The 17,244-nt window shown below is 40.3% G+C and overlaps 1 protein-coding gene across 1 annotated transcript in view; it reads right to left on the bottom strand.

Annotated features, from left to right (window-relative positions):
- PEX3 (peroxisomal biogenesis factor 3) overlaps positions 1-17,244 on the bottom strand; it is a 166,654-nt gene that overhangs the window by 78,163 nt on the left and 71,247 nt on the right. The window contains exons 7-9 of the mRNA XM_053710643.1: positions 7,492-7,558; positions 7,310-7,364; positions 5,732-5,891 (exon numbers count right to left, since the gene is read on the bottom strand). Coding sequence (XP_053566618.1) covers positions 5,732-5,891; positions 7,310-7,364; positions 7,492-7,558 — 282 coding nt within the window. The remainder of the gene's footprint in view (positions 1-5,731; positions 5,892-7,309; positions 7,365-7,491; positions 7,559-17,244) is intronic.

Here is a 17,244-nt window from a genome sequence, read left to right as displayed (position 1 = left end):
AAAGGAATGTCAAACAATTTGTTCTTGGAAGACGCATCCGCTGACCAAGATTTTAACCAAAGCGCTCTGCGCGCCACAATAGCAAACCCAGAATTTTTCGCCGCTAACCTAGCCAATTGCAAGGTGGCGTCTAGGGTGAAAGAATTAGCCAATTTAAGAGCACGAATTCTGTCCATAATCTCCTCATAAGAAGAAGAATTACTAATAATCGCCTTTTCTAGCTCATCGCACCAGAAACACGCGGCTGTAGTGACAGGGACAATGCATGCAATTGGTTGTAGAAGGTAACCTTGCTGAACAAACATCTTTTTTAGCAAACCTTCTAATTTTTTATTCTATGGGTATAGTGGTGCGCTTGTTTAGAGTAGAAACCGCCCCCTCGACCTTGGGGACTGTCTGCCATAAGTCCTTTCTGGGGTCGACTATAGGAAACAATTTTTTAAATATGGGGGGAGGTACGAAAGGTACACCGGGCCTGTCCCATTCTTTATTAACAATGTACGCCACCCGCTTGAGTATAGGAAAAGCTTCGGGGGGCCCCGGGGCCTCTAGGAACTTGTCCATTTTACATAGTGTTTCTGGAATGACCAGATAATCACAACCATCCAAATTGGATAACACCTCCTTAAGCAGAGCGCGGAGATGTTCCAACTTAAATTTAAAAGTAATCACATCAGGTTCAGCTTGTTGAGAAATTTTTCCTGAATCTGAAATTTCTCCCTCAGACAAAACCTCCCTGGCCCCCTCAGACTGGTGTAGGGGCCCTTCAGAAACAATATCAGCAGCGGCCTCATGCTCTTCAGTATTTTCTAAAACAGAGCAGTCGCGCTTTCGCTGAAAAGTGGGCATATTGGCTAAAATGTTTTTGATAGAATTATCCATTACAGCCGTTAATTGTTGCCTAGTAAGGAGTATTGGCGCGCTAGATGTACTAGGGGCCTCCTGTATGGGCAAAACTGGTGTAGACGAAGGAGGGGATGATGCAGTACCATGCTTACTCCCCTCACTTGAGGAATCATCTTGGGCATAATTTTTACTAAATTTATTATGACATAAATCACATCTATTTAAATGAGAAGGAACCTTGGCTTCCCCACAGTCAGAACACAATCTATCTGGTAGTTCAGACAAGTTAAACAGGCATAAACTTGATAACAAAGCACAAAAAACGTTTTAAAATAAAACCGTTACTGTCACTTTAAATTTTAAACTGAACACACTTTATTACTGCAATTGCGAAAAAGTATGAAGGAATTGTTCAAAATTCACCAAAATTTCACCACAGTGTCTTAAAGCCTTAAAAGTATTGCACACCAAATTTGGAAGCTTTAACCCTTAAAATAACGGAACCGGAGCCGTTTTTATATTTAACCCCTTTACAGTCCCTGGAATCTGCTTTGCTGAGACCCAACCAAGCCCAAAGGGGAATACGATACCAAATAATGCCTTCAGAAAGACTTTTCTATGTATCAGAGCTCCACACACATGCAGCTGCATGTCATGCTGTTCTCAAAAACAAGTGCGCCATACCGGCGCGAAAATGAGGCTCTGACTATGATTAGGGAAAGCCCCAATAGAATAAAGTGTCTAAAACAGTGCCTGCCGATATTATTTTACAAAAAATACCCAGATTAAATGATTCCTCAAGGCTAAATATGTGTAAATATGATCGATTTAGCCCAGAAAATGTCTACAGTCTTAATAAGCCCTTGTGAAGCCCTTATTTACTGTGTGAATAAAAATGGCTTACCGGATCCCATAGGGAAAATGACAGCTTCCAGCATTACATCGTCTTGTTAGAATGTGTCATACCTCAAGCAGCAAAAGACTGCTCACTGTTCCCCCAACTGAAGTTAATTCCTCTCAACAGTCCTGTGTGGAACAGCCATGGATTTTAGTAACGGTTGCTAAAATCATTTTCCTCATACAAACAGAAATCTTCATCTCTTTTCTGTTTCAGAGTAAATAGTACATACCAGCACTATTTTAAAATAACAAACTCTTGATTGAATAATAAAAACTACAGTTAAACACTAAAAAACTCTAAGCCATCTCCGTGGAGATGTTGCCTGTACAACGGCAAAGAGAATGACTGGGGTAGGCGGAGCCTAGGAGGGATCATGTGACCAGCTTTGCTGGGCTCTTTGCCATTTCCTGTTGGGGAAGAGAATATCCCACAAGTAAGGATGACGCCGTGGACCGGACACACCTATGTTGGAGAAAAAGGGTGCTAAACTCACCCTTTCTGTGCCGCTGCACATCGCTAAATTCAACGGCACAGGCTGCCCACGGCACAACGATCTTCTACCAATGAGATGCCGCTTGTAGCTCTGAATCAATATTGGTTCAGTGGTGCAAACCTCTCCTCATTGAAGGAGATAGTTGTGCCGCGGGAGTCTGGAGCTGCTGAATTTAGCAATGTGCAATGGCACAGAAAGGGTGAGTTAAGCACCCTTTTTAACAAAGTTGATGAATGAAAATGATGAATGGTAAACCCTAGTGTTTGCTAAATGCTTGGATTCACCATTACTTTAATTACCTTAAAAGCAGCATAAACAAATATTTAATCACAAGCCTTCAAGCAGCAAAAATGCTGGATTTGATCAATACTTCTGTGACAGCCAAGCAAGGTATGAGGGCAATATATCTTTAAAATAGTTATTGCATCAGAGCTATGAAAAAAAGCATATGATATGTTATTTCCATAGCTCGTTTTAATTTTACACATACATGCCTTGCCAATGTATTCACCCCCCTTGACTTTTTACATATTTTGTTACATTACAGCTTTAAGTTCAATGTTTTATTAATCTGAATATTATGTGATGGATCAGGACACAATAGTCTAAGATGGTGACGTGAAATGAGAAAAATATATACATAAAACTATTTTTTTAGAAATAGAAAACAGAAAATTGGCATGTGCGTATGTATTCACCCCCTTTGTTATGAAGCCCATAAAAAACTCTGGTGCAACCAATTACCTTCAGAAGTCACATAATTAGTGAAATGATGTCCACCTGTGTGCAATCTAAGTGTCACCTTTTTTGAAAGGCCCCAGAGGCTGCAACACCTAAGCAAGAGGCACCACTAACCAAATACTGCCATGAAGACCAAGGAACTCTCCAAACAAGTAAGGGACAATGTTGTTGAGAAGTACAAGTCAGGGTTAGGTTATAAAAAAAATATCTAAATATTTGATGATCCCCAGGAGCACCATCAAATCTATCATAACAAAATGGAAAGAACATGGCACAACAGCAAACCTGCCAAGAGACGGCCGCCCACCAAAACTCACGGACCGGGCAAGGAGGGCATTAATCAGAGGGGAAGCACAGAGACCTAGGGTAACTCTGGAGGAGCTGCAGAGTTCCACAGCAGAAACGGGAGTATCTGTACATAGGACGACAATAAGCCGCACACTCCATAGAGTTGGGCTTTATGGCAGAGTGGCCAAAAGAAAGCCATTACTTTCAGCAAAAAACAAAATGGCACGTTTTGAGTTTGCGAAAAGGCATGTGGGAGACTCCCAAAATGTATGGAGGAAGGTGCTCTGGTCTGATGAGACTAAAATGGAACTTTTCGGCCATCAAAGAAAACGCTATGTCTGGCGCAAACCCAACACATCAAATCACCCAAAGAACACCATCCCCACAGTGAAACATGGTGGTGGCAGCATCATGCTGTGGGGATGTTTTTCAGCAGCCGGGACTGGGAAACTGGTCAGAGTTGAGGGGAAGATGGATGGTGCTAAATACAGGGATATTCTTGAGCAAAACCTGTACCACTCTGTGCGTGATTTGATGCTAGGACGGAGGTTCACCTTCCAGTAGGACAATGACCCCAAAAACACTGCTAAAGCAACACTTGAGTGGTTTAAGGGGAAACATGTTAATGTGTTGGAATGGCCTAGTCAAAGCCCAGACCTCAATCCAATAGAAAATCTGTGGTCAGACTTAAAGATTGCTGTTCACAAGGGCGGACCATCCAACTTGAAGGAGCTGGAGCAGTTTTGCAAGGAGGAATGGGCAAAAATCCCAGTGGTAAGATGTGGCAAGCTCATAGAGACTTATCCAAAGCGACTTGGAGGTGTGATTGCTGCAAAAGGTGGCTCTACAAAGTATTGACTTTAGGGGGGTGAATAGTTATGCACATTGACGTTTTCTGTTATTTTGTCCTATTTGTTGTTTTTCGCTTTACAATAATAATAAAAAAAACATCTTCAAAGTTGTGGGCATGTTCTGTAAATTAAATGATGCAAATCCTCAAACAATCCATGTTAATTCCAGGTTGTGAGGCAACAAACACGAAATACTTTTGCAAGGCATTGTATATTATAGCATCTGCAAATAGACTACACTCACAGGGCTCCATGTACTAAACAGTGCAAGCTGCTTTGGAGCCCTTGTGGGGCAGGATCACACATGCAAGCCTGCTTTTCGCAATATAAGAAGCAGCGTCATCAGGCCAAAGCTTCTTGCAATTTCACCACTTCTGAGTTGGCAGAAAGAAATCACTCTGAACATGCATACTTGGGGTGACTGATAGGCCCTTCTCTCGTGCGACTGGTTACATGCGGGAAGGGGCGGCATTATACACTTGCTTGAGTGTGCAATGGAACATAGGGCAGCGGACGTACAGTGTTCGTTGCCTATATGCCGCAAAGTCATGCAACAGGTTCAGGACTTTGTTTCAAGTTCAGGCGTTTAATATATGGGGCTGACAGTCTGGACTGGGTACACATCCCTGTCATGGGAAGCGCTCTTTGAGTAAACTGGCAGCATATCCCCTGACACCACAAAGCAGTCTGGGTACAACTTTCATTAAGAAGTAACCACAATTGTAAATGTGCCATAAACATCAGGATCTCTGCATAAGTCACTAATCATACAACATAAAAACAATATTGAAACCCCCACAAAATTATTATTTTTACATAGTAAACAAAAAAGTTTGCAATGTACTTTGTTTATTCTGCCCACTTTCCCTGTAATTTATACCAGAAAACGGTTGTTTTCCCACTTCCCCCAGAGAGGCTGAAATGCATTCTGTATGACTCTGACAACATTTCACACAGTGGTTAACTGATATGTGCAGGCGCTAATTTATATATATCTACCCCTAATAGGCTACAGTGTAAAATCATGGCTTACAAATCTTGCTAAACAAAGTGATAGCTTTAAATGTTTAAAAGTACTTACAAGGACATAAAGTGAAGACTGAAATGCACAGGTGTTTTTATTTGGAACAGAAGCACTTTTGTAGTACACATTTATTATCAAAACTGCTTCTAGTAAGTTATAACCGTTTCACTTATAGCTTTGCTGTGCACAGAATATATGTACATATGCCCCGTGCACTGTACTTTAAACACTGCCCAGAGAGCTGGCTGTGGCACGTATTTGTCAGCAGTGATGCAATATATCCTCTTTGGGCACGCGCATGCTGCATACGTACAAACGCTCCATGCACAGTAAATGTGATCACACTAATAGTCCTAACTCTTACTAGAAGCATTTGTGCTAATAAATGTATGATGCAAAAAAAATGCCTATAACTAAAATTAAAAACACTTAAATTTTGACTTTTATGTCCCTTTAATTGCTATTATATATTATGCATATCTAAAAAATAGTTTTACATCCCTTTAATTTTTTTCCTAAACAGGTCTTGCAGAACAACCACACACAAAAAACAAAAAGTATTCTGATTTCAAGGAGTTAATACATACCTGTGTGGTCAATGGGTTCTCTTCGTCTGGCATCATAAACCGGCACAAGAGAGACTGGCACTCTGAGTCTTCCGCATTCTGCTTCTCTTCCACCAGATTACGGATCTCTTTTATCTTCTGCTCTAGCTCTGTTAGTGAAAGACTGTGCTTCAGAGACAAGCTTGGAGAAAACAAACAGAATATCAGTAATGGAGATATAAATGAACACTGCTGCAATTGCGAGAAAAAATGCTTTAGAATAGATGGTCAGTCTAATAATAATGGTGCCCACATCTGATACTGCTTCATGTTGCAGTGTTCTCCGCAGAACATTGTGCCAGCCGGGTGGCATTGTGAAGTAGCTGGGTGGGGGCAGATTAATAATTTGCAATATTATAAAATGTTATCTTATTTCTAAATGTTACTTAAAGCTATGGTATTACAAAGTGGAGCTCTAATATCGCTTGCATGCAAGTGATATTAGCGCTCCACTTGTAATCTAGCCCATAATGTATTCATTTTGCATGTTGGAGTTCAATCTGTTTATATTACAATATAAACAAACTACTGATCAATGTCATAATATTAAAAAAAAAGCAAAAACTATTTGCAATGGGCATTGAAAATATTTTCATTGACCACGGAAAACTGTGCTTTTCATTATGTTGTTATTCTGTCTCACAATTTGTTCTGTGATTGCTTTGACTTTCAGAATACAAATACTAGAATGGTCATTTAATATTAATACTAACATAGAAATAAAGCAACAAAATAAAAAATATAAATTGTTTATGCTAGTCATATTTTTATAATGACCGTAAAGTAATAAAACATATTTCAATTGCAGTCAGTCATTACTTCACTAAGGCATTAACGGATATATAGGCAGGGACAGGATACAGGGACAGCTATAATGATAACACAATATATGGCACATTCTAATGCAGAAGACCTAACCAAAAGATCAAAATAAGATACTCATATAATGAGAAAACATACTCCGAGCAATATGTCAGAAATCAGGCAAGCAGCAGTAAAGGTTTTTGTTTAGAAGAATACTGGTTAGAGTTTACTATTAGTGACCTGTGTGTACGCTAAAAGTAGCTATTATATGTCCTAATAATCAACTAGAAAGATAATTGATTACTTTATAAAGCTGATACCTAATAAACACTTCTTGCTTTTGTATAAAACTGTGCTTTGTCCCACGCTCTCTAGAGAGGCCAAAAAGAAAAATCTGTACTTTCACTTTTCAAAACTCAGCTATTGCGTAAATCAGCCATTAGATGTGTAGATGACAGAATTTGGCCTCTCTAGGGAGCGTGGGACAAGCACAATTTTTACACAAAGCAAGAAGTGTAAATGTCCTTTACCACATTTAGGCTCAGTAGAAACTCATTATATGACAATTGAACTCATCTTATTGTGACTGTAACAGATGCCAACCTACGTTTATGGGGATCTTGGAAACCAATTAGGCTCTAATGAGGAGTAATCACATGCCCTCTACATCTCTTTAAAAGCTATAAAATACGCGCTTGTAAATGCAGATAAAGCATCAGAGTCCTTCAGCTCCTCATTAAACATCATTAACATTACCTGCCAAGCACTTTGTGGACGGCTTGTTTCACCACTGTTATCAACTCAGTCAGACCTGAGGTAAAAGAGATGACAGAGATCGTAACTTGTGCTTCCTGCTGCTTCTCAGCAATTATAGCACTGAGTAATAGCCTGAACATTCAGCTTGTATCACTGCAATAAAGTATAGCATTAAATCCTACCATCTCCTAGGAGGTGTTGAATGCTGGACAAATATTGTTGCTGCACCTCAGGGGATGCTTGGTGCTCCTGGAAAAAAGGATGAAACCAGAATAAATAAAGGGATAAACCCTAATTAAAGGTCTAGCATCATTTTGTTAAGGCTTCAAAATGTAAATATTATTATTTAGTGAGATTATATTTAATTATAAACTGTAAACACTGTGTCCCTTATCAGTAATTGTCATTGGTGGTGTCTGGGCACACTTCTGTGTCACATAAACAGGTTGTGTCACAGAGATTTATGTTATTATGTAATATGGATAAAGGTTTTAAAAAAAGTAACATAGTTCACTAGATATATTAAGTAAATTAAAGGGAAATTAGTTGTTAAAAATTAAACATATTGGGACATTTTATATAAGAATTTCTATCGTCTATATGAAACAATAGTTATTCTCTTGTTTTGCCTGAAAAACATAACATAAAACGGTTTCAATTTAAACTGAAACTTATACAGCAGTATCACATGTGTTTCTAATAATGCTCTTTTATACTACTAATAAACAATGTTTTGGTATAGTTCAATAAGAAAAAACAGAATTTATGTTTACCTGTTTTACATTTTTATCATGGTGGTGAGAATCCACAAGCCACTACTTTTGGGAAGCAACTCCTAGAGGCCAAGAGTTGAATCCCAGGAGTTATGGTTTGTGGACTCTCACCACCTTATGGAAGAAAAAAAATGTAACTTTATTATTAGTTTGTCTGATTTTTCTACAATTTGCCTCTGGAGTTGTGCGTTTCCATAGCCCTATGTCAGGCTGAAAAGTATCCTGCAACATTCAAAAGGCTGACAATGCAACATTCTACTCAGTGATTGGTTGATCAGTGCAGAAGCTCATTTATTTCTGTATCTAATTGGGAACAGAAAACGAGATAAGATGGACAGATTTCTGGACTTCAAAATAATGCTAATTATGACAACAAAAACATAAATTATGCTTACCTGATAATTTCATATTCATCTGTGGGAGGAGAGTCCACGCCTTTATTCATTATTTGTGGGAATTAAGAACCTGGTCACAAGGAGGAGGCAAAGACACCCCAACCAAAGGCTTAAATAACGCCCCCACTTCCCTCATTTCCCAGTCATTCTGCCAAAAGTAACAAGGAACAGCAGGAGAAATATCAGGGTATAAATGGTGCCAGAAAAACAAAAATAAATTTAGGTCCGCCCACCGGAGAAACTGGTGGGAGCCGTGGACTCTCCTCCCACAGATGGAAATTAAATTATCAGGTAAGCATAATTTATGTTTTCCATCTTAAAGGGACACTGAACCCAAATTTTTTCTTACGTGATTCAGCTAGAGCATGCAATTTTAAGCAACTTTCTAATTTACTCCTATTATCACATTTTCTTCCTTCTCTTGGTATCTTTATTTGAAATGCAAGAATGTAAGTTTAGATTCCGGCCCATTTTTGGTGAATAACCTGGGTTATTCTTGCTGATTGGTGGATAAATTCATTCACCAAAAAAAAGTGCTGTCCAGAGTACTGAAACAAAAAATAAGCTTAGATGCCTTCTTTTTCAAATAAAGATAGCAAGTGAACGAAGAAAATTTGATAATAGGAGTAAATTAGAAAGTTGCTTAAAATTGCATGCTCTATCTGAATCACGAAAGAAAAAAATTGGGTTCAGTGTCCCTTTAATGGGAGGAGAGTCCACGGCTTCATTCATTACTTGTGGGAAACAAATACCCAAGCTGCAATAGCCAATAGGAATGGAACCTTCCAGGAAAGAATTTTAATGTCAAGCGAATGCATGAGCTCAAACGGAGCCCTCTGCAAAATCTTAAGGACCAAGTTTAATCTCCAAGGGGAGTGGAATTTCTAAAGACAGGCCTGATCCTAGACAAAGCCTGAACAAAGGACTGAACATCAGGAAGCTCTGTAAGCTTCTTGTTTAATAGTACAGATAAAGCTGAAATCTGTCCCTTTAAGGAACTGGCAGCAGTCCCTTCTCCATACCATACTGAAGGAAGGACAGGATCCTGGATACCCTAACCTTATGCCAGGGATATCCATGTTATCCATGTTCCTCACACCAGGACAAGTAGGTCCTCCACACCTTATGATAAATGCGCAGAGTGATTGGTTTCCTGGCTTGAATCAGAGTATCAATCGCTCTCTCAGAAAAACCTCTCTTGGCTAGGACTAAGCGTTCAATCTCCACGCAGTCAGCCTCAGAGAATCTGGATTTTGATGTAGAAAGGGGCCCTGAACCAGCAGATCTCTGAGACAAGGTAACCTCCATGGAGGAGACTATGACATCACACCAGATCCGCAAACCGCATACTCTGCAGCCACGACGGAGCAATTAGAATAACCAAAGCTTGCTCCTGCTTGAGGTAGAAGTGTTAACGGTGGAAATATGTAGACTAGGATGAACTCCCAAGGTACAGCTAAGGCATCTATCAGCTCTGCCTGGGGATCCCTGGTCTATGCTGGATACCATGAGCCCAACCACCTCCATACACCTTGAGGAGGTCTGAAGGGCAAGACAGCTGGACGCAATCTTGCAACGTCTCTGATCTGTCAGGAAAATGTTCATGGATATGGAATCTATTATCGTGCCCAGAAATTCCACTCTGTTTCTAACACTTCTCTGCCATCCTCCCGTGACGAAAGAGGCAAAGAATGACTGGGGGTGAGGGAAGGGGGGGGGGGAGGTATTTAAAGGGACATTATACACTCATTTTTTCTTTGCATAAATGTTTTGTAGATAATCTATTTATATAGCCCATAAAGTTTTTTTTTTAATTAATGTATAGTTTTGCTTATTTTTAAATAACATTGCTCTGATTTTCAGACTCCTAACCAAGCCCCAAAGTTTTATGTGAATACGCTCGACTACCTACTCCAGCTTGCTCCTGTTTGTGTAAAGGGTCTTTTCATATGCAAAAGAAGGGGGAGGGGGGGAGTGTCTTATTTGCCACTTGCAGTGGGCTTTCCAGCTACCTTTTCAACAGAGCCAAACTGACAGCTTCTAAGTAAGTTTTTAAACAGTTTTATACTGGATTTTTATATCAGTATCTGTGCATATTATTCTTTATAGTAGTGTCTATTACATGCAGTTATATGAAAATGAGTGTATACTGTCCCTTTAAGCCTTTGGTTGGGGTGTCTTTGCCTCCTCCTGGTGGCCAGGTTCTTAATTCCCACAAGTAATGAATGAAGCCGTAGACTCTCCTCCCATTAAGATGGAAATAATAGTTTCAATCCTTATAAAAACAGAATTTATGCTTACCTGATAAATTTCTTTCTCTTACGGTGTATCCAGTCCACGGATTCATCCTTACTTGTGGGATATTCTCAATCCCTACAGGAAGTGGCAAAGAGAGCACACAGCAGAGCTGTCCATATAGCACCCCTCAGGCTCCGCCCCCCCCAGTCATTCGACCAACGGTTAGGAGAAAAATGAGAACCATAGTGTGCAGTGGTGACTGTAGTTTTACAAAAAATAAATTGGAACCTGACTTAACTGCCGTGGACTGGATACACCGTAAGAGAAAGAAATTTATCAGGTAAGCATAAATTCTGTTTTCTCTTACATTGGTGTATCCAGTCCATGGATTCATCCTTACTTGTGGGAACCAATACCAAAGCTTTAGGACACAGATGAAGGGAGGGAACAAGTCAGGTAACCTAAACGGAAGGCACCACTACTTGCAAAACCTTTCTCCCAAAAAAATAGCCTCCGAAGAAGCAAAAGTATCGAATTTGTAAAATTTGGCAAAAGTATGCAGTGAAGACCAAGTCGCTGCTTTACAAATCTGTTCAACAGAAGCCTCATTCTTAAAAGCCCATGTGGAAGCCACAGCTCTGGTGGAAAGAGCTGTAATTCGTTCAGGAGGCTGCTGTCCAGCAGTCTCATAAGTCAATCGGATAATGCTTTTCAGCCAAAAGGAAAGAGAGGAAGCGATAGCTTTTTGACCTCTCCTCTTACCAGAATAGACAACAAACAAGGATGAAGTGTGTCTGAAATCTTTAGTTGCTTTTAAATAGAATTTTAAAGCACGAACCACATCAAGATTGTGTAACAGCCGTTCCTTCTTAGAAACTAAATTAGGACACAGAGAAGGAACAATGATTTCCTGGTTAATATTCTTATTAGAAACCACTTTCGGAAGGAAACCAGGTTTTGTACGCAAAACAACCTTATCTGCATGAAACACCAGATAGGGTGAATTACACTGCAAAGCAGACAATTCTGTAACTCTTCGAGCAGAAGAAAGAGTTACCAAAAACAAAACTTTCCAAGATAATCACTTAATATCTATGAAATGTAAAGGTTCAAACGGAACCCCTTGAAGGACAGAAATAAATAAATTTAGACTCCATGAAGGAGCAACAGGTTTATAGACAGGCTTGATTCTAACTAAAGCCTTATGCAAACGCTTGAACGTCTGGTACTTCCGCCAGACGCCTGTGAAACAGAATAGATAGAGCAGATATCTGTCCCTTTAATGAACTAGCTAACAATCCTTTCTCCAATCCTTCTTGGAGAAATGACAAAATCCTAGGAATCCTAATCTTACTCCACGAGCAACCCTTGGATTCACACCAACAAAGATATTTCCGCCATATCTTATGGTAAATGTTCCTGGTGACAGGCTTTCTAGCCTGGATCAAAGTATCTATAACTGATCCAGAGAACCCACGCTTAGATAGAATTAAGCGTTCAATCTCCAAGCAGTCAGTTGCAGAGAACTAGATTTGGATGCTTGAATGGACCTTGAATTAGAAGATCCTGCCTCGATGGCAGTGTCCATGGTGGAACAGATGACACAGCCTTCTCCTGTTTGATTCTGGCTACCAGACGAGGGAGAGGGGGTGAAAACGGTGGAAAAACATAAGCCAGATTGAAGGACCAAGGCACTACTAGAGCATCTATCAATGCCGCCTTGGGGTCCCTGGACCTGAATCCGTAAAGAAAAAGTTTGGAGTTCTGACGGGACGCCATCAGATCCAACTCTGGAATACCCCATAGCTGGGTAAGCACTCCCCCGGGTGAAAAGTCTGACGACTCAGAAAATCAGCCTCCCAGTTGTCTATTCCTGGGATGTGAATTGCAGATAGATGGCAGGAGTGATCCTCCGCCCATTTGATGATCTTGGATACTTCCTTCATCGCTAGGGAACTCTTTGTTCCTCCCTGATGATTGATGTATGCTACAGTCGTGATGTTGTCCGACTGAAACCTGATGAACCTGGCCTCCGCTAGTTGAGGCCATGCCTGGAGCGTGTTGAATATCGCTCTCAGTTCCAAAATGTTTATTGGGAGAAGAGACTCTTCCCGACACCATAGGCCCTGAGCTTTCAGGGAGTCCCAGACCGCACCTCAGCCTAACAGACTGGAATCGGTCGTGACAATGATCCACTCTGGTCTGCGGAAGCACATTCCCTGAGACAGGTGATCCTGAGACAACCACCAGAGAAGACAATCTGCATATCTAAGGAGACAATCTGCATAATCCCCATTCCACAGTTTGAGCATGTACAGCTGCAGTGGTCTGAGATGAATTCTGGCAAAGGGAACAACGTCCATTGCCGCAACCATTAACCCGATTACCTCCATGCACTGAGCCACAGAAGGACGAGGAACTTAATGAAGAACTCGGCAAGTAGTTAAAAGTTTTAACTTCCTGACCTCCGTCAGAAATATTTTCATTTCTACCGAGTCTATTAGCGTTCCCAGGAAGGGAACCCTTGTGAGCGGGGACAGAGAACTTTTTTCGATGTTCACCTTCCACCAGTGAGACCTTAGAAAGGCCAGAACTATTTCTGTATGAGCCTTGGCTCTTTGAAAAGACGACGCCTGAATTAATATGTCGTCCAGATAAGGTGCTACTGCAATGCCCCGCGGTCTTAGTACCACTAGAATGGACCCTAGCACCTTTGTGAAAATTCTTGTCCAGAAAGGCGAACCTTAGGAACTGATGGTGATCTTAGTGGATAGGAATATGTAGGTACGCATCCTTTAAATCCACGGTAGTCATATATTGATCTTCCTGGATCAATGGTAAGATTGTCCGAATGGTTTCCATTTTGAATGATGGAACTCTGAGGAATTTGTTTAGAATTTTTAAATCCAGGATTGGCCTGAAAGTTCCTTCCTTTTTGGGAACTACAAACAGGTTTGAGTAAAAACCCAGTCCTTGCTCTGCAGTTGGAACTGGGTGTATCACTCCCATCTTTAGAAGATCTTCTACACAGCGTAAGAACGCCTGTTTCTTTGTCTGGTCTGAAGACAAACGAAAAATGTGGAACCTTCCCCTTGGGGGAGAGTCTTTGAATTCTAGAAGATACCCATGAGCAACAATTTCTAATGCCCAGGGATCTGGAACATCTCTTGCCCAAGCGTGAGCAAGAGAGAAAGTCTGCCCCCTACTAGATCCGGTCCCAGAGCGGGGGCTACCCTTTCATGCTGTCTTGGTAGCAGCAGCAGGCTTCTTGGCCTGTTTACCCTTGTTCCAGCCCTGCAAAGGCTTTCATGTTGCTTTGGGCTGGGAAACGTTACCCTCTTGCTTTGCGGTTGCAGAGGTTGAAGCAGGTCCGCTCCTGAAGTTGCGAAAGGAGCGCAAATTAGCCTTGTTTTAAGCCTTAAAAGGTCTATCTTGTGGAAGGGCATGGCCCTTTCCCCCAGTGATATCTGAAATAATTTCTTTCAACTCTGGCCCGAATAGGGTCTTCCCCTTGAAAGGAATATTAAGTAATTTTGTTTTGGACGACACGTCAGCCGACCATGATTTGAGCCAGAGCGCTCTTCGCGCCACAATGGCAAAACCAGAATTTTTCGCCATTAATTTAGTTAATTGTAAAGCGGCATCTGTAATGAAAGAATTAACCAGCTTTAGAACATGAATTCTATCCATGACTTCGTCATATGAAGTCTCCCTCTGGAGCGACTCCTCCAGCGCCTCAACCAAAAAGCCACTGCAGTAGTTACAGGAATAATGCAGGCAATTGGTTGAAGAAGGATACCTTGTTGAACAAATATTTTCTTTAGTAACCCTTCTAATTTGTTATCCATATGATCTTTGAAAACACAACTGTCTTCTATTGGTATAGTTGTGCGCTTAGCTAGTGTTGAAACTGCTCCCTCTACCTTAGGGACCGCCTGCCACGCGTCCCGCCTGGGGGTCAGTTATGGGGAACATTTTCTTAAAGATAGGGGGGGGAACAAAAGGTACGCCTGGTCTCTCCCACTCCCTAGTCACAATATCCGTCGCCCTCTTAGGGATCGGAAACGCATCAGTGTATACAGGGACTTCTAAAAACGTGTCCATTTTACACAATTTTTCTGGGACCACCATAGGGTCACAATCATCCAGCGTAGCTAAAACCTCCTTAAGCAGTACGCGGAGGTGTAGCTTAAATTTAAACGCTAAGAAATCTGATTCTGCCCGCTGAGAAATTTTACCTGCGTCACAAATTTCTCCCTCAGACAGTACATCCCTCACCGCCCCGTCAGAGGGTTGTGAGGGTACAACAGATAAATTATCCAAAACTTCTGATTGCTCATCCTCTGTTCTTAAAACTGAGCTATCATGCTTTTTAGGAAAAACAGGCAGTTTGGATAGAAATGCTGCAAGGGAATTATCCATGACTGCTGCTAATTGTTGCAATGTAATAGGGGCCAATGCGCTAGAGGTACTAGGCATCGCTTGCGTGGGCGTAACTGGTGTCGACACATGGGGAGAGGAAGGAGGCCTATCCTCATTACCTTCCGTTAAAGAATCATCTTGGGCCACATTTTTAAGTGTCACTGCATGGTCTTTAAAATGTTTGGATATGTTAGCACACTTTAAACACAAATGTAAAAGGGGGGACCGCCATGGCTTTTAAACACATAGAACAAGGTCTATCTGTAGGCTCAGACATGTTAAACAGACTTAGACAGCACTCAAATAAGTAAAATACAATTTTTGAAAAAACAGTACTGTGCCTTTAAATAATAAAAAGCGCATACTTTTTTACTAAACCTCCAAAAATCATCCAATCTTTATGAAATTTTCACCATATGATCCTAATGCTTTGAAATGATTGCACAGCAAAGTTCAAGTCAATTAACCCCCTACTGCCCAAACCGGAGCAAATTAACCATGCCACAGCCGAAAATAAGCCTCTCTGAAGTCCTCAAGTAATCTTTGGACCCTTCACATGTATCTGCATGAAGCTGTTTGTAAAATCAACTGCGCAACTGAGGCGCGAAATTCAGGCCCCCTCCATCTTCCCTCAGGAGTTTGTGGGGCCTTCCCAAGCCAAAATAGGTGTCTAAATATATGCCATGCGGAATAAAACCCCAAAAAGTGTTTTAAATGCAATATAAAACTTGTATAATGTCAGATTATCTTAAAAAATAATCGATTGCCCCTTAACAGTGTCCACCAGTGTATTGAGCCCTTTCAATAAGCCTTCCTTCTATACTAAGTCTCAGAATATGGCTTACCTTTCCCAAATGGGGATTCCTGTCAGTCTTCTAGCATTACTAAGTCTTGACTAGAAAAAATTACTGAAACATACCTTAAAGCAGTTAAGCCTGAAAACTGTTCCGCCCAACTGAAGTTTTCCTGTACTCAACAGTCCTGCGTGGGAACAGCAATGGATTTTAGTTACAAGGTGCTAAAATCATTTTCCTCTCAGCAGAAATCTTCATCATTTTCTGCCTCATAGTAAATAGTACAAACCGGCACTATTTTAAAATAACAAACTTTTGATTGAAGAAATAAAAAACTACAAACTAACACCACATTCCCTTTACACTCCCGTGGAGATGCTACTTGTTAGAGCGGCAAAGAGAATGACTGGGGGGCGGAGCCTGAGGGGAGCTATATGGACTGTGTGCTCTCTTTGCCACTTCCTGTAGGGATTGAGAATATCCCACAAGTAAGGATGAATCCGTGGACTGGATACACCAATGTAAGAGACATATATTTGTATGAAGATATTTTGCAATGATTTATATATATATATATATATATATATATATATATATATATATATATATATATATATATATATATATATACACACACATATATATATATATATATATATATATATATATATATATATACACACACACACATACATATACACACACACAAACATTACTGTCCCTTCAATGTTTCTTTGGGAAAACGTATATAGTTACAATTATAAGACTTTCATATATTTCTTTTCACCCATTTACAGTATTGCACAAAAGACACTGCACTATTGCGTTTAAAGATAAGAGGAAAGCAAGGCATTTTTGCTTGACAAAGCTTATTAAAGGGACATGAAACCCACATTTTTTTCTTTCATGATTTAGAAATAGCATGTAATTTTAAACAACTTTCTAATTTATTTCTATTATCTAATTTGCTTCAGTCTCTTGATATCACTTGCTGAAAAGCATATCTAGATATGCTCAGAAGCTGCTTATTGGTTGCTGCACATAGAGGCCTCGTGTAATTGGCTCAGACATGTGCATTGCTATTTCTTCAACAAAGGATATCTAAAGAATTGAGCAAATTAGATAATAGAAGTAAATTGAAAAGTTGTTTAAAATTACACTCCCTATCTGAATCATGAAAGTTTAATTTTGACTAGACTGTCCCTTTAATCTTTTGATTTAAAGGGACAGTCTACTCCAGAATTTGTATAGTTAAAAAAGATAGATAATCCCTTTATTACCCATTTCCCTGTTTTGCATAACCAACACAGTTA

This window comes from Bombina bombina, chromosome 4 (assembly GCF_027579735.1).
Source record: "Bombina bombina isolate aBomBom1 chromosome 4, aBomBom1.pri, whole genome shotgun sequence".
Classification (NCBI taxonomy): domain Eukaryota; kingdom Metazoa; phylum Chordata; class Amphibia; order Anura; family Bombinatoridae; genus Bombina; species Bombina bombina.
The sequence above is the reverse complement of the archived record's forward strand: the minus strand, read 5'-3'. Positions and strand labels throughout refer to the sequence as shown.